The sequence below is a fragment of the Borostomias antarcticus genome (assembly GCF_949987555.1).
Source record: "Borostomias antarcticus genome assembly, chromosome: 1".
Taxonomy (NCBI): Eukaryota; Metazoa; Chordata; class Actinopteri; order Stomiiformes; family Stomiidae; genus Borostomias; species Borostomias antarcticus.
In genome coordinates, this window is record NC_140234.1 from 59,593,930 (window position 1) to 59,612,618 (window position 18,689).

Genomic DNA, 18,689 nt, shown 5'->3' on the forward strand with positions numbered 1-18,689 from the left:
CCTCTCTCTGTCTCTCTCTCCTCAGCCTCTCTCCTCTCTCTCTCTCTGTCTCTCTCTCCTCTCTCTGTCTCTCTCTCCTCAGCCTCTCTCCTCTCTCTCTCTCTCTCCTCTCTCTGTCTCTCTCTCGGTCTCTCTCTCCTCTCTCTGTCTCTCTCTCCTCAGCCTCTCTCCTCTCTCTCTCTCTCTCTCTCTCTCTCTGTCTCTCTCTCGGTCTCTCTCTCCTCTCTCTGTTTCTCTCTCCTCAGCCTCTCTCCTCTCTCTCTCTGTCTCTCTCTCCTCAACCTCTCTCCTCTCTCCTCTCTCTGTTCTCTCTCCTCTCTCTGTCTCTCTCTCCTCAGCCTCTCTCCTCTCTCTCTCTCTTCTCTCTCTGTTTCTCTCTCCTCAGCCTCTCTCCTCTGTCTCTCTCTCCTCGCTCTCTCTCTCCTCTCTCTCTCTCTCCTCTCTCTCTCTCTCTCTCCTCTCTCTGTTTCTCTCCGTTTCTCCCCCTTCCTTTGAAGACTGGATAGGGGGTCTCCACGCTCAGCGTTGAAAGACTTTCCTCAGCGTGTTTCAGAGCTGTCTGGAGCTCAGCCCTACTCCAGTAACCGCTTGAGAACATGGCCTCCTCCTCCCTCCCCTGACAGCCTGTCAGACATGTGTTTATTCATTCACAGTAGGATATAACTCACTCCTGTTTACAAGTCAATAGAGTTGTGACTTCCCCCCTGAGCTGCGTGGATCCTGAATCTGTAATCTGTTTCCTATCATTGCAATTATTATGCTGGACCAGAAACAATCGTTGGTCTGAGAATTGAATCCCCTCATCTACTGAAAACTGCTCAATTTATGCAGAGAGGCAAATTAACATTGTGTGTAGTTTAAAATACCATGTCTCCCTCTATCTATTCTCTATCTATTCCCTCCTACCTTCCTCCCAGCAGAGGTAATTGTACGCAGTAATTACTCTCATCTTTGCCATGCTACACGTCTTGAAGGAAATTGATGCAACCCACATCACCGGTGTAATTATACAGTAGATGTACGTGTTAGTTGTGCTGAATAAAATAACAAGCTTTCTCTCCCTCTGAAAAAACAGTTTAGCACTTTAATTGTGTTAAAATATGTGGCCATGGCTATCTATAGTCCAAGATCCCACGAGTTCCCAAGCACAATCAGTGCGTGTGTGTGTGTGTGTGTGTGTGTGTGTGTGTGGGGTGAGCAGTACATTAAAAACTGTGTTTCTGTGCTGCAGGCTACCCACGCTATGACATTGTCGGGGACCACAATAAAGGCGAGTACCACCTCCTGATCCAGAGAACGGAGATGCAGGACGACGCCTTCTTCGAGTGCCAGGCCATCCAGGCGGCCATTCGCTCACGACCCGCCAGACTCACCGTGCTAGGTATGACTCCGCCCCCCAAAATATGACGCCCTGTTAACTTAGAAACACGCGTTCATCTGACTTCGTTCTTCGCTCTGTTGACCGTTAGCCATTTGGACTGAGTTCGTTTTACTTTCATGGTGAAATTGTTCTGAAACGTATTTCAAATAAGTTAACTGAACTTAGTTATATGTGTTCCTGTAGAAGTTCCTAACAAATAAGTTAATTTTCCTAAGGAAATGGGTTTTTCTCTTCTTTTTTTGAAGTATCATATTTTACATCGTAGCACAGCTGGCGTTCAAGGTCACGCTCTGCCAGTTGCGCTGCGCTAGGTGAGACTGTAGATACAGTAGCTGGTGTTTATGGTGCGGTGCGCTAGGTCACTGAAGGGCGGCTGCGTGGTAAAAACAGCGCTGCACCATGGGTAAATGCTCAATAATCATTTCTCAGTTGGAAAACAAAGTATGAGGATAAATCAGCAAATACCCCTTTAAATCCGAGGTCCAGTAATCAGGTGATCTCTGTGTGTTTTCTGTCAGTGCTGGTTCTGGCAGGATCGATGGAGCCGCGATGATAAAGGCCGCGGTGTCAGAGCTCTGTGGCACCCAGGCGACCGGGGGGGAATACATTACCATTATCGATCTGCTCCCACCGCCCTCCCCTTGTTTAAAGCATGATATATTCCAGAAGTATCAGTTCATTACACCCCCTTCTGTACACACCCACACACACACACGCACGCGCGCACGCACACATACACACAGACTATAGGCACGCACACATACACGCACGCTTGCACACACACACACACACACACACACACACACACACACACACACACACACACACACACACAGACTCGCTGCAGTTCGGCCCACTAATCTAAAGCTGGTTACTTAGTGGAGACGGAGCAAGATGGGTTTTTTTTGTGAAAGGGGGGGGGCGGAGTTAAGATGTTGGCGATTCGGGGTCCATTAAAATGATTAATTACAGATAAGAAGGGCACCATTTGTTTTTATTTTTTCCTCTGCGTGATCGGGAGACAAATCATCCCCCTCCCCAGGGCCCAGCCATTAGCCTGACATTTAATCCCAGACAAATCGGCTCCGCTTTGGAAAAAGTTGCACACAAAGCCGGTGGCGAGCCCTGCGAGTGAGGTAATGAAGTTAATGTATGGACGCTGTCACGTTCAATCCCTGCCTGTCACCCTACCCCCCCCCCCCCCCATCCCCCCCCCCCCCCCCCCGGGGCCGTTGGCTGAAGTTGAATTCCCGACGCCATCTACGCTCGCTCCACAACTCTGCCAGCCCCCCCCTTCCTCCCGCACAACCCCCCAGCCCCCCTCCTGCTTGTTGTGCTCTCATAAGCAGAGTGGACGCCTGCCGATACTGCTGAGTGGCTGGTGGCGAGCATCTGCTGACGACGGTCAGAAAAATAATAATCATCCGTTCGCATTTTTTTCCGCCTGCGTAGCTCTGTAGTGCGAGCGGTGCTCGACATTCTTAGAGGTCTCTTTCGAGACTCCCGCTATTGAACGTCCTCTTCGGCGGGAATGCATTCCCGCCCTCCGCCGTCGCCTCGTCAAAAGGGCCGCGGGTCCTGAGCTTGTATACAGAAGTTACTGTATTCGCAGACGATACGTTGCAGCGCATTCCCAGAGGTCCTGTGTGAGGGAAGGCCATGTGCTGAGTGCAGGTTGTAGAGATAACCTGACCTCTGACCTTGCCTCTTTCTCTCTCATTTACCTCAGAAACCATTCCATTGGTAAATGATGGCAGACACTCTGCCGTGACAGTATACACTGTACTCAATAGGCCACACTGCACAGGCCTGGGTGTACAGTATCTGTCATTGTAGGATGTTGTCATTTGTACGGTATAACAGTTGTATGTAGTGTTTGTCCGATGTACTGTGCTGTGGAAAAGAATTTCCCCTCGGGGAAAATAAAGTCTAAACCAAACCAAATCTGCTCACAGCAATATCTCCCCAGTCTAACACGCCCGGCGACGGTCGTTAACACCGGCCCCCGCAGCCTGGTGGCTCAGCGCAATATCGGCGGGATGAGGGTGCCCTCCAAGAGTGACATTTGAACTTTGAACCCCCCGTGCGAGCGGAGCAGGGTAATCCAGGTGGCCTTGGAGGAGGTGCGGGGGTGCTGAATAAGGCATGAGATGGAGCTCGATCCCGGGGAGGGGCCCCGGAGGCTAATTAGATCCCTGGAAATCCCCCTGCCGCTGCCCGACACACACACACACACACACACACATACAAGACCCTGGGCGGGGTAGCAGAGCAGCTACAGAGGCATCCACTGTTTTTAAAGGATTAATAACATTGTGGTTGAATGTGACACTTTCCACGTGTCTTTAGGCAATAACAAAACAGATGTGCATCATTTGTTTTATTATTCAGTCATTTAAAAGCATTCTCAGTTATTTTTCTAAGCTTAAATGTCCCTCATTACCGTTCTGTCTGGATGTGGTAACGAGAACTGTCACTTAGCTATGATTGACAGACTGTGCTTGTACTTACCACACATTGTTGTTTGTTACCATAGCTACCTCCATGATACGTGCTCATCTTGGGAGACACATGCTGGCTAACTTAACATATAAAGATACACTGATATCCACTCATGAATTTATTATGGTATCCACTAGCCTGACATCGGGAGCCTAATCGTCTCACAGGCTGTTTCTGTATCGTGGAGAGAGATCACGTTATCAGGGCCACAAAGCCAGGCTAGTGGATATCGGTGGATATGTGATATTTAAGTGCCAACAAGTGCTTTTGGTACAAAAGGTGGGGGGCTACAACTATAGCCACCTCGGGGAAAAGGCTTTCATCTTTCGAAAAAATGCAGTTAATTTGGTAACAAAATAATATTGTCTGTAGATGCGGTAATGTAGATCGAGTGAAAAAAGTATATGGTGCAATGAATGGTCCCTGGCAGGACGGTATACCAGGGTACAGCCCCGAAAAGCATACTGACCTGAACCAGGGCTAATGGTGCATTAGTTTATAACTGGGAGGTGGCAAATTGTGACTTGCTACTAGGAATGATTAAATAAAACGCCGCGTGAACTCGCACTTCCTCGTCGCAAATTCGGATGTTTCTCAGCCCCCAGTTGCCGACTGACGCCAATATCATATCATTCGCTAGCTCGAATGCACACAGGTCGGAGGTAGGTATTTTGCCACTTGCGACTTGCCACCTCCGACCACAAACGAATGCACCATAACTATCTAGCTAACGCTATGCATAATGTCACCTTATGAAAGCAAACTAGCTAGCTAGGATATGGATCGAGGAGTGGTTATCCTTGACGCACCACAACCAGTTAGGATGATGAATTGGACATGCCTACTTTATACAAAGCTAAAGAACGTATTTAACCTTAAGAAAACGTTAACTAGCTAGTAAACATACTTAGCTAACGTACATAGCTAGCTAACATTAGCTGGCGTTTCCTCAAGTTAAACTAGTTAATACTTTCATCATGTTTCTTCAATACTCTCTTGTGCAAATAGCATATGTGACCGCCGTTGGTAATTTGGTCCTCAACTAGGCATTTTCATTTTTCAGTTTTTTACAGATTATGAAAGTGCAGATTGTAAGCTTTCAAATGAGGTCTCATACATTGAAATCTGAACATATTTGAAGAAGATATGCTTATTTGAATGCTAGTACTGCCAAATCAACTTAGCTGAGAAATCTCCCTCCAAAAGAAAAAAGGTGTCAGACTACCATACCTCTCATGCTCTCTCATTCTGTTTCTCTCTATAATATAGCTACCTAGCTAGATATTAGCTACCACGCTGGCTAGTTTAGGAACAAAGGGCTAGCTCAGCTAACTAGCCATGTCCCTGTGCTAGGTAGCTGGCTAGTTTAGGAACAAAGGGCTAGCTCAGCTAACTAGCCATGTCCCTGTGCTAGGCAGCTGGCTAGATATTAGCTGCCTTGCTGGCTAGTTTAGGAACATAGGGATAGCTCACTAGCTATAGCCATGTCCCTGTGCTAGGCAGCTGGCTAGTTTAGGAACAAAGGGCTAGCTCAGCTAACTAGCATGTTAGCTAACGTTAGCTAGCTAGCCTTTGTTAGTTAGTGCTAGTGCCTTTGTTATGCTAGCTAGACTTAGTCACTTGTTTAGAAAGGAGCTACTGCTAAACGACTAACGTTAATGTAATGTAAACAGCACAGATAGTATAAAGATCAGCTTACCCCAAAGCAAAGCAGAATGCTTGGCGGTGGTGTGAATCTGGTACGTCGTTCGTCGCTTGGTAGCAGCTTGCTTTGTTGATACAGTCATCTCTGTATCACAGGTCATCAAGAATAAACTCCGTGTACGAACGAGTCCTGCTCTGCTGGAGTTTTAGCTGCACTTCAAACTCTTTCCATGTCCTGGATGCCATCCCCGTCTTCTCTTTAGCAAACGCTGGAGCATCCATGGTTAAACTTGGGACAGTAAAATAATTGAATGTAAACAGCCGGCGTGTTTGTGAAGGGTGGGGGCGGAGAACCCGGAAGCAATAGCCAATGAAACCAAATCATGCTAATCGATCTGCCCGCCCCCAAGCCCGGCTCGAAATCAGCTAAAAACGAGCTTAGTTTGCAGACTAATTAAACGTATTTCGTGACCCTAAAACTGTTGTCTGTTATAGTAAGTAGGTTCTTCACAACTTCAACTTTGGTAATACACCAAAAAACAAAAAACGAAAAAAAACGTTTTTTTATATATTTTGCCCTCTAGCGCATTTCGGGGTTTGCCGAGTTGCGGACCAAATCACCAGCCGCTGTCACATATAAAACCCTAGAAACCACAATGTGAGACTTTAATGGGCTTTAACAGAATGTGACCCTTACCCAAACTGCACACATACTGTATGTGACTGTGGCAGTGCAATGGGACTCATGTGCCCCTTTCACACAAAATCAACTTTGTGCAAAATCTTATTTATTTATTTATTTTTTGGGCGGGGGGGCATATTATGAAACTAGAAGTTTTGAAGAAACCACACAATATAAAAAAACAACATTTGTAAGATCACTAAATACTATAAATATGTTAGCAAAGTATTTTTTTTATTCCCACCCCTATGACATGAGGTGTGAAAATCTATCTTTGAAGGGGGATATCTCTGCTAGCTGATATAGCTTATACTGTATATCTACCAACATATCTTCTTCAGGTATTGTCAGATGTCATCAATTACTGTATGACACGCCATTTGAAAGTTTATAATCTGCATTTTCATAATCTGTAGAAACGGAAAATATCTGAAAGAAATTCAAAATACAATTTTTTGGTATTTTGCATTTGCAGTTTTTGTAATGTTTTTCACTGCTATGTACATGATGTATGTCTTTGCACTGTCCTGTCCTGCACCCTGTCCTATGTCATCTGCAAAAGTGTATACCTTAACCCTAGTCAAATTCCTAGTATGTGTGAACCATACACATGGCTAATAAAACAGATCTTGAATCTTAAATCTTGAATAATTTTAGAAGTCATTTTCAAATATTGTGCACAATGCCTTTGCTACAGTAGTTGATCCTGAGCTGAATAGGAGCCACACATTTGTTTTCTAATTCTGTTTTCTATTCAACATGCTGCACATTCAAACAGTTGTGAAGCTCCTCTAATCACTAGCGACGACATGTTATCAATCAGGTACACATTTTCATTGAAACTGTAGTCTTTTTTGCCATATTTGGATTTAGAGTTGACAAATGACAGCAACAACCAAATAATAGTTTTACTTGACTGCCCAATACTATTTGAGGAGTCCAAAAAATGTCAGCAGTTGACTTCACTGAATCAAAAAGGCAGCCATCAACAGCTTGGCAGTTTGCTTTTTGTCCTATCAAACACCAACAGGTTACAAAAATGTGCAGCCTTTGTCACACAAAAATACCAAAAATGCTGGAGGAATTATTGTGGACATCCTGTAAAACCTCTGTGAATAATAAACCCTCTTTTCTACAATTATGAAATGATATGACATGATACCGACGTACAGTCAGTTCACGTACTCGACACAAATGTACTTATTGTAAGTCACTGTGGATAAAAGTGTCTGCTAAATGACTAAGTGTCATGTCAAAGTGTAATACCTCCTTCATTGCATGTTCTCTCCAATAATACCTTTGCGGTAAAGTGAGTTGTGTTCCAGCCACGCTGAAAAACACGCTGCCTGTGGATGAGAGAATGACAGTCTCAGATCAACCTTGGTGTGCTATGTATCTTAATAAAACATGAAGTTGACCCCTCTTCCTCAGACACACGTGTGTGTGTGTGTGTGTGTATGTGTGTGTGTGTGTGTGTGTGTGTGCGCACGTGTGTGTTTATATATGTATAAGATATACATATATGTATACATGTACAGTATATCTCTATGCATACACATATAAACACACACACGCACGCACACACACACACTCACACACACGCGCACACACACACACACACACACACACACACACACACACACACACACACACACACACAGCCTAGTCCCCTCTAGGCTGATAAATCATTGCTTTTCGGAGGGGAAAAAGGGATTAGACGCTTCCTCTTTAGCAGCTTAGCGGTTCTTGCTGTCACTCTTTTGTTGTGAATTAGCCTCTACTCTCTGGATAACCACCCTCTGAGCAGAGCAGGAACAGATCAGGCAAACTGAGGAGGAGCTACACCAACCTCACTGATGGTCTATCCCTGACAGTCTACTATCCCTGACAGTCTACTATCCCTGACAGTCTACTATCCCTCACAGTCTACTATCCCTGACAGTCTACTATCCCTGACAGTCTACTATCCCTGACAGTCTACTATCCCTCACAGTCTACTATCCCTCACAGTCTACTATCTCTGACAGTCTACTATCTCTGACAGTCTACTATCCCTGACAGTCTACTATCCCTCACAGTCTACTATCCCTGACAGTCTACTATCCCTCACAGTCTACTATCCCTGACAGTCTACTATCCCTGACAGTCTACTATCCCTGACAGTCTACTATCCCTCACAGTCTACTATCCCTCACAGTCTACTATCTCTGACAGTCTACTATCTCTGACAGTCTACTATCCCTGACAGTCTACTATCCCTCACAGTCTACTATCCCTCACAGTCTACTATCTCTGACAGTCTACTATCCCTCACAGTCTACTATCCCTCACAGTCTACTATCCCTCACAGTCTACTATCCCTGACAGTCTACTATCCCTCACAGTCTACTATCCCTGACAGTCTACTATCTCTGACAGTCTACTATCCCTCACAGTCTACTATCCCTGACAGTCTACTATCCCTGACAGTATAGCTTCCCTGGCAGTCTACTATCCCTGAGAGTCTACTATCCCTGAGAGTCTACTATCCCTGACAGTCTACTATCCTTGACAGTCTACTATCCCTCACAGTCTACTATCCCTGACAGTCTACTATCCCTCACAGTCTACTATCCCTGACAGTCTACTATCCCTCACAGTCTACTATCCCTGACAGTCTACTATCTCTGACAGTCTACTATCCCTGACAGTCTACTATCCTTGACAGTCTACTATCCCTGACAGTCTACTATCCCTCACAGTCTACTATCCCTCACAGTCTACTATCCCTGACAGTCTACTATCCCTCACAGTCTACTATCTCTGACAGTCTACTATCCCTGACAGTCTACTATCCCTCACAGTCTACTATCCCTGACAGTCTACTATCCCTCACAGTCTACTATCCCTGACAGTCTACTATCCCTCACAGTCTACTATCCCTGACAGTCTACTATCCCTCACAGTCTACTATCCCTGACAGTCTACTATCCCTCACAGTCTACTATCCCTGACAGTCTACTATCCCTGACAGTCTACTATCCCTCACAGTCTACTATCCCTCACAGTCTACTATCCCTGACAGTCTACTATCCCTGACAGTCTACTATCCCTCACAGTCTACTATCCCTCACAGTCTACTATCCCTGACAGTCTAGCTTCCCTGACAGTCTACTATCCCTGACAGTCTACTATCCTTGACAGTCTACTATCTCTGACAGTCTACTATCCCTGACAGTCTACTATCCCTGACAGTCTACTATCCCTGACAGTCTACTATCTCTCACAGTCTACTATCCCTCACAGTCTACTATCCCTGACAGTCTACTATCCCTCACAGTCTACTATCCCTGACAGTCTACTATCCCTCACAGTCTACTATCTCTGACAGTCTACTATCCCTCACAGTCTACTATCCCTGACAGTCTACTATCCCTCACAGTCTACTATCCCTGACAGTCTACTATCCCTGACAGTCTACTATCTCTGACAGTCTACTATCCCTCACAGTCTACTATCCCTGACAGTCTACTATCCCTCACAGTCTACTATCCCTGACAGTCTACTATCCCTCACAGTCTACTATCCCTGACAGTCTACTATCCCTCACAGTCTACTATCTCTGACAGTCTACTATCCCTCACAGTCTACTATCCCTGACAGTCTACTACCCCTGACAGTCTACTATCTCTGACAGTCTACTATCCCTCACAGTCTACTATCCCTCACAGTCTACTATCCCTGACAGTCTACTATCCCTCACAGTCTACTATCTCTGACAGTCTACTATCCCTCACAGTCTACTATCCCTCACAGTCTACTATCCCTCACAGTCTACTATCCCTCACAGTCTACTATCTCTGACAGTCTACTATCCCTCACAGTCTACTATCCCTGACAGTCTACTATCCCTGACAGTCTACTATCCCTGACAGTCTACTATCTCTGACAGTCTACTATCCCTGACAGTCTACTATCTCTCACAGTCTACTATCCCTCACAGTCTACTATCTCTCACAGTCTACTATCCCTCACAGTCTACTATCTCTCACAGTCTACTATCCCTCACAGTCTACTATCTCTCACAGTCTACTATCTCTGACATCTAGCATCCTTGACAGTCTACTATCTCTGACAGTCTACTATCCTTGACAGTCTACTATCCCTGACAGTCTACTATCTCTGACAGTCTACTATCCTTGACAGTCTACTATCCTTGACAGTCTACTATCCCTGACAGTCTACTATCCCTCACAGTCTACTATCCCTGACAGTATACTATCTGTGACAGTCTAGCTTCCTTGACAGTCTACTATCTGTGACAGTCTAGCACCCTGCAGTCTCTCGGAGGCCTGTGCACCCACCAGGCTTCACAGCTCATCTCCCCCCGCTGGGGCTTGTTGTTGTTGATGTCAGTGTAGTAACCTTGCTACGGTGAGTGATGGCTTCTCATCCAGGAATGAGCCCTTTTTTTTCTTTTTGTCCCTCACCCTAACATCCTCCCTCCACCCAATCTTCTTGTTATTTAATGTCGTACCCGCCGGTTGCCATTGACAGGATGGACATATGGGAGATTGGGTGGGGCAAGGTAGTCGACACCCTCCGCGAAATGAAAACAGCATCCTGTGATGACAGACATTGATCTCCTGTCCTCCTCAGAACAGGGGTTATACCCTCCTGCACACGATCCTGGCCTCTCCAGGCTGGTTCTCATTGATGCGATCCCTTGCAGTTATCTTATGGCATACTTAGAAGTCACAATGATAATAGACAAGATTAGCTTTAATTTGCTTTAGAATTATGTTAATTTTGAGTCTGCTGTAGTCTAGTCTAACTCAACGGATGCAGGTTTTGGGGATACGTCTAAAGCCATTCGTTTATTACTGCCCAATCAGTGGCGTTGATTCATGTGGCCGGCCAATCATCAAACATGATGGGAGATTGTCCCAGACTACATGAAATAACAACAACCTAGCAACTGCTCCATTGAAGGAGATGATTGTGATTGGTTGAAATAAATATAAGAAAAATTGTCCTCCCTCTTTCCCCGAATGGTAATGAGTCCAGCTAGACCTTTCTGCAGCACAGGCACGGTAAAAATGAAGTGTGGAGATCTGGCTATGTGAGAGACCACTGTAGTCAGACAGCAGCGGTCTAGGGATTCAGTCAGTATTGATTGGACAGGGAGCATTGCTATCGGTCAGGCCATAATGACATCACGTCCTGTCCTTTCACCTCTGTCCGTTTGCTGGAAGTATTAATCTAAAACCGACTCGTGACATGACTAGTGACATAATTAGCATACGCTATCATTGTTAAACCTACTATGACGCTTAGGCATGTCAGCATTTCACCAGAGTTGTGAACGACTAAGTAACACTATTCAGTTTGGGATATTCCTATCACTTTCTTTGACAAAATTAAATTCTGTTTTTTTTATTTAAATACTTTTTTTGATCAACCGAAACCTGTATCTCAGGCCAAGTTTACCTGTGCAGCAGTGTTTACACTCCACTCATTTATTTTCTCAACATATTCTAAGTGAAAAAGATGTCTAGTACATTGAACTGAATGTATTTACTAACTGTAGGTATCCACAACTAACAAATTGCTTTCATGCATGCACTATAGGGGTGTGACAAGATACCGTGCCACCAGATATCACAATATAAAAACGCAACAATATGCATCATCGAGATGAAAAACTGTTTTGTAATAAATACATGAATAAATAAATAAATGTTTGTGTTTAACTTATATACAGTAAAGAGTCTTTCGGTACACAGATTATTGTAATTCACTCTTCACTTGTTTTAGCAAATCTTCTGTAGACTGACTACAACTGGTTCAAAACACAGCTGCTCGGCTCGGGGCAACTGAAATCGCATCTGTTCAGGCATTCGATCATTACTAATTCGGTCTTTTACGTTTCTTGTGTCTGCTTCTTTTTTTTTATTGGATTATTGTACTGCTGTGCAATTTCTTGTACAGGGGTTGTTGTGACGGTATTTATTTGATAGGTGTACTTTTATTGTTTTGTGATTTTGTGATACTTTTAGTGGACTTTTTTCTTATGTGAAGCACTATGTGCATTCATGCAGGGAGGGGTGCTATACAAATAAAGTTGTACTTCCTTACTTATGTACTTACAGAAAAGTGCTATACAAACATTATCAAATGGAACAATAGGGCAAATAACAGCATTATTTTGCATTTTGTGTAAAAATAAAATACTATTTTCCAGTCATATATTCATCATTCACGTTTTATAAAAAAAAGTATCTCATTGTATTGATCATGAACCCAACATCCTGTATCATATCGTATCGTGAGATGAGCGTAACGTCACATTCATAAGTGTCATAAGAATCCACAAGTACGTGTATCTACTGACAATGGGTTACCATATAGATTGCGATGCTAATCCCGGCTTGCATCTGAGTCGATCCATCCGTTAGAATTTCGGTTCTGCCGAAGCAGGCATACAGAGGGAAGTGTCTTCAACAACAAAGCTAATGTAATTTGTGCTGGGCTCCAAAATGATGTCAGTATAAAAAACAAATGAAGATGTAAATTACAGGAGTAGAAAAGCCAATAGACCACCATTAGTATTCTCCAACCATGTCTCTCAGACATCCCCCACTCTGCTGTGCTGTCAAGCTGCATATAGAATGACACAGTGGAGGAACCCAGACAAGTGAAACTTATCCATGCAGAATTCCATCAGCCCTCCTCACCCCCCTCCTCCTCCTCCTCCTCCTCTTCTTCCTTCTCTGTGCCTCGCTGAGCGGTGGCAGTGTGAAGGATTGGTGATGTGGGCTACTGGGCCATGCCTGCCTGCTGTCTGGGTGCACCGGCAGTATGCAGGGATGTGTCCATCATTACCTAATGACGCGCCAGCCCTGGCGTGTCTGCCTCACAGTCAGCCCTGGAGCGGAGCGCTCGCTGGAGCCAGCGAGGAAGGGCTCGGGGTAGTCTTCACACAAAGACACGTCTAGACAGAGTCCTGTGATTGGCTTCACACAAAGACACGTCTAGACAGAGGCCTGTGATAGGCCTCACACAAAGACACGTCTAGACAGAGTCCTGTGATTGGCTTCACACAAAGACACGTCTAGACAGAGTCCTGTGATTGGCCGCACACAAAGACACGTCTAGACAGAGCCCTGTGATTGGCCGCACACAAAGACACGTCTAGACAGAGTCCTGTGAGACATGATTGATTGTTGAACATGTTTACTTTTCTTCTGTAGTTACTTGATAGCACACTGATCCATTTGACTGGCAGGTGCAGAAACAACCTAATTGAACTGTTTTCCAGGCTACTAATTAGACCACTATAAATACTTAGGTTTCACAAAGTTAATTAGCCAATGATACTTTTTTCATGTAATTAATTATATTTTGGCACATTCAACGGATTCACATTTCACAGTTATTAGAATTCAGTTGCCATTTCCCATTCACTGTCAGAGCAAATCGCATAGTACAGTGGTTCTCAAACTTTTTACACCACGTACCACCTCAGAAAATATTGGTCTCTCCAAGTACCACCATTATAATGTATGTTAAAATAGAGTAGCAGTAGACTTCCATACCTATCCCATATTCAGCTATGCACAGTTCACACAGGAGGCAAATTTATATTATATATTATATTTAATTACTGTACTACTTCAACCACAGCAGGTGGAAACAATAACTACTTACACACACACACACACACACACACACACACACACACACACACTGTGGGAAGTTGAACATTAACAACTATTTTACAGCAACCATGGACATCTTTGAAGGCAAGGCTAAATACAAACAATGTGAATAGGTAGCCAGCGTGTTGGTGACACTGTATAAGGACGGAGAAAGTGGTGTAAGAGCAGGATATTACTGTGTTGGGTCCAACAACAAGGGTCCAACAATGACTGTCTTCTGAAAGCACACACACACACACACACACACACACACACAGAGAGAGAGAGAGAGAGAGAGAGCAAGAGATAGCATTACGGTAACAACTGCAGTTCAAACACACAGCGATCCATACATCCATCGAAATACACGTAATTCAATCACAAAGGGCAAAGTTTGACAACTTGAACTTAGCGAAGCCTAATGAGACGGATGTGCCTGTCCTTGTGAACGCAGTCCTTTGATGTGTGGGTCAATCGAGGTCAGCTTCAGTCTGAGGTTCGGCCCTGCGTCCATCCGGTTTCTCTACTTAGTTGTTATGCAGGCGAGTGAAGAGAAGCCTTTCTCATAGAGATATGTCGTCGCAAAAGGAAGGAGAAAGAGAACCACCTTGTCTGAAAGAGCGGGGTATTCACTGTGTTGCTGTATCCAAAAAAGTTGAACAGTGACCGTCTTCTGAAAGCAGACTTCGGTGTTTCATCGCAAGAAAATTCTATTAAACTCTCCTGCTCACCCACAGTAAAGTCCTTGGGCGTTTCAGAGGTGTCAATGCTGAATAGGTTTCTCATCCCGTTATTATCTTCAGCTATCACTGGAAAATATTCACAGAACTGTTGTCTGAGTGAGACAATGTGCGCCACAATGCTGTCCCCCACTCCCTTATCGAGGGTCAAGTCGTTGTCTGACAAAAATGTCTCCAATGCGGGGAGAGATGAAACATCACCTGCCTTCACTTTGATTTCAAAGAACTCCATCTTTTTCCCAGTTGCATTGATTTTATCTTGCACATCAAAAGTATTGACTGAGAGCCCCCGTAGCCCCAAATTCAGGCGGTTTAAACGAGAGAACATATCCGACAAGTATGCAAGTTGACGAGCCACACATGGTCGTCGAAAACATCTGCAAAGGGGACGTTTTTTGTCCCGTGAGAATGTTTGTACCTTTGTGCAAGTTCAGATCTGTGTTGTTTTGATTGTTGCGAACACCCGGCGCATTTACCTACGTAACCGGGGCCTACGTGTTCCCACGACGACCGCGTGTTCACAGAAAAACAAAACATCTTTTAAATTCAATTTCAGTGATATTATGATAAAGCTATTTCCATTCATAGTAGTATTTTGATAGTATTATTATGTTTTTTTAATATTTTATTTTTTTATTTCATTAAAACATTTCCCCCCCTTTTTTCCCCCATTTTGGGAAGAGTACTCTGCGTACCACCAGAGGAGGCCTCGCGTACCATAGTTTGAGAACCACTGGCATAGTAGACATACTCCAAACCAGCCTCGCACACAGATCATTCATGGCTACCAGCATTGTACTGCTCAACAGACAGTGAAACCAAGTCTGGACCTCGTGAGTATAATACTACAGTATATAGAGCACCTTAGTCATATGTTGAGCATCGGTCTATAGTTTATGTTCAGGTGTTCTGTGGTTGTCTGTTGGTAGTACTGTCATAGTGTTTGTTAGTATTGTAGTTGTCTGGTCAATCAATCAATCAACCAACCAACCGACCAATCAAGCGATCGATCAATCAATCAATCAAACAATCAATCAATCAATCAATCAATCAATCAATCAATCAATCAATCAATCAATACATCAATACATCAATACTTTGAGTTCTAGCTACACTTCACCTTTCAAATCCAACTACATTTGAACATATTTCATCGGGAGCGTATTAGTCAGGACTAAATGAAAAACTGATCTAGCCCAGAAAATGGAAAAACTGTGCATAAAATGGGCATAAAATCCAAGAGCTGTTTCATTGGTGTCCATGAATATCAACACTCTTTCCCCGACGTTTTCGCTACGGCCACTCCCTGGTACGTTGAATGCACTTATTTTAAGTTGCTTTGGATAAAAGCATCTGCTAAACGACTGTAATGTAACATACCAAAATGCTTATTTGGAATAAGCAGCCATTGTTCCGTGAATATAGCAGTTTTTTGTTGTCATCATACAAACATCTGACACAATCCAGTTACATGTCAGCTGAAAAGGATGGATATTGTATCAATGCAAGTTATTGGAATAGGACACATGATGTTATATATATATATATATATTTTTTTTTTTTATTATGATTGAGAAAGGCTGTGCAGTGTATATCAATCCATCACATTAGGCAACATAATGAACCCATTTACACTTAACTTAAAATGTGTATCATATCCAGATTGTACCTTGATATGATTTAACCTGATTACATTTACATCTGGTATTAATATGTGTCCCCAGTGAGATCCAATGAGATCAGATTGCTCTATCCAGCTCAAACAACCGAACGCCACATTGGTTTAACATTGCTGTATTTGTTTGAAAACGCTTTTGTTTACACTTGTGTTCAATGTGGTCACAATGCGTCCCTGACCAACTCCTGAGGTGGTTTGGCTGACCAGATCACAATCCGTCATCAAAACGTTTTGGGTGCATTTACACCTGTAATTTAATGTGGTTTAGCACTATCAGATCGCAATCTGATCAGCCAAAACACGTTTTAATGCCAGGTGTCCCAGATAGCAAGCGGATGTGTAATGATTCTGGGCCATATATGGGCCGGAACTAAGCCACAAGGGCCAGATCTGGCCTGTATATGGCTCAGATCCGCTTGCTATCTGGGGTAGATGGAGTCAATGTTACAGTAGTACAGTAGGCCTATATATCTAAATTACAATATATCACTGATAGCTTGTCGGATATTCAAATTGCTTGAATGCACGTCGGCCAATCTATTTGAAATTTCGACTTTGAGCTGGACTCTGATGGATGGACTTTGAGCTCAATCCAACTGACATTGCACATTCAAAATAGGTCTCTCTCTGTAGGACAGAAATAACTGGATAATTGCTTTTGCTACATCTGTCACTGATTGATACGGGCAGACGTATTCACAATTATTTTTCTCCTCACTATCTTGTTTGGCACATAAGTACCTGCGCTAGAGACTGGTTTAGATGATTAAAAAAAAAGTATTTATATTATTTCGTCTTTTTCCTGCATGCCAGTGTTTCAGGTTTGACACGGGGACCCTCAGGACTCAGGCAGTAGGAACCGTGAAACAAAATTGTCCCTTATCTCAGACTCGGAGGCCTGTTACATCCCCCATTTAAATGAAGCTCAGTTTAATTAACTTCACTGTCATCCCCTATCTGAAGAGGGAGGGCTCACTAATTCATACATGTCGGTGGTGTGCCAGAAAAACCAACGCCCCAAGTTCCGCCCAAGTCGAGAATGTGACACACAGACATACAGTATATTAGACATACTGTATGTATCTTTAACTCTTATCTATCTATCTATCTATCTATCTATCTAGAGAGAGAGAGAGAGAGAGAGAGATAGATAGACAGATAGATAGAATTACACCGGGGGGTCTTTATTTTGGCACACAGTGACACTACACACAGATGGAGGGCGACATGGCACACAACACATACACATTGTACGCGTCGCCGGAGTAAATTGTCCGGCGCATTTAACCCATCCCAGCTGTCCTCCTCCAGGAGGTGCCAGGAGCAGTGGCGGCGGCCAGCGACGCCCGGGGACCAGGGGTATATCCATACATGTACCACCGGTGTTCAGTTTGTCGGAGGTGCTATACTGGCTTTCGCTAGATTGGTTTTCAATTGATTTGTTTTCTACAAAGTAATTGTCCGTTCGGTGGGGTCCGAGGGAGGTGGAGGGTGATAAAGTGATGAACAGAACCGTCTGCCGGAGATCTCAGGGTTCCTCAGGGTTCCTCAGAATAATAGAACGAGTCTCCAGTCCTATTCCGCATCTCCTTTCTTCTGGTCGAAAACTGAGCCTTCAGCTCTAATTTAATAACTTGTTTAAATTGTGTTCTTTCAGTTATTCAGTCTTGACCTTGATGAGTGAAATCAGACATTCCTGTGCTGTGCTTTAACCAAAGCCTTTATAATATAAATTATCGAAGTCGTGTATTGGTGTTCCATTTTATAATTATAATTACAGGACCTCTGGGGGTCATTAATCAACCGCATGACAGTGACACACACAAGAGACACAGCACACAACACACACACACCATGGGCAACTTCGGGTCGCTGGTGGAAGTTGGTAGCCAGGGTCAGCCAGGGTCAGCCAGGGTCAGCCAGGAGCAGTGGGCCCACTCATCAGCGGCGCCCGGGGACCAAGTCTGAGTGCTCAGCTGGTGGTCAGGGACCCAGACTAAAGAGCATTTCCTCTGCATGCATTTTTTGTATTGGGTTCTTGGGAGGAAACCCTTGGGAACACGGGGAGAACATGCAAACCTGGCACAGAAAGGCTCGGGAGACACGCCACCTGACTACCAAGTTTATAATCATTTTGCTTTTTTCATTCGTTTTTATTTTTATATCATTTTCACTTTTCGTTTTCAATTTCAGTTTAGTTTTAATTCGTTTTTAAAGCAGGTTTGCTAGTTTAGTTTAGTTTAGTTTTTGAAAATGCTTTGTTTTAGTTTAGTGTTTTCTATCCAGGGCCCTGTACTACGAAACAGGATTACAGGGTTAGCGCGGTAACTTCAGGTTCAAGTCTGGTTTATCCGCATCACAAAGGTGGATCGCTTTTCAGCGT

General features: G+C 44.0%; 1 protein-coding gene across 1 annotated transcript in view; it reads left to right on the top strand.

Annotated features, from left to right (window-relative positions):
* kirrel3a (kirre like nephrin family adhesion molecule 3a) overlaps positions 1–18,689 on the top strand; it is a gene marked incomplete at both ends in the record, with an annotated part of 168,331 nt that overhangs the window by 101,999 nt on the left and 47,643 nt on the right. The window contains one exon of the mRNA XM_084445643.1: positions 1,232–1,381. Coding sequence (XP_084301769.1) covers positions 1,232–1,381 — 150 coding nt within the window. The remainder of the gene's footprint in view (positions 1–1,231; positions 1,382–18,689) is intronic.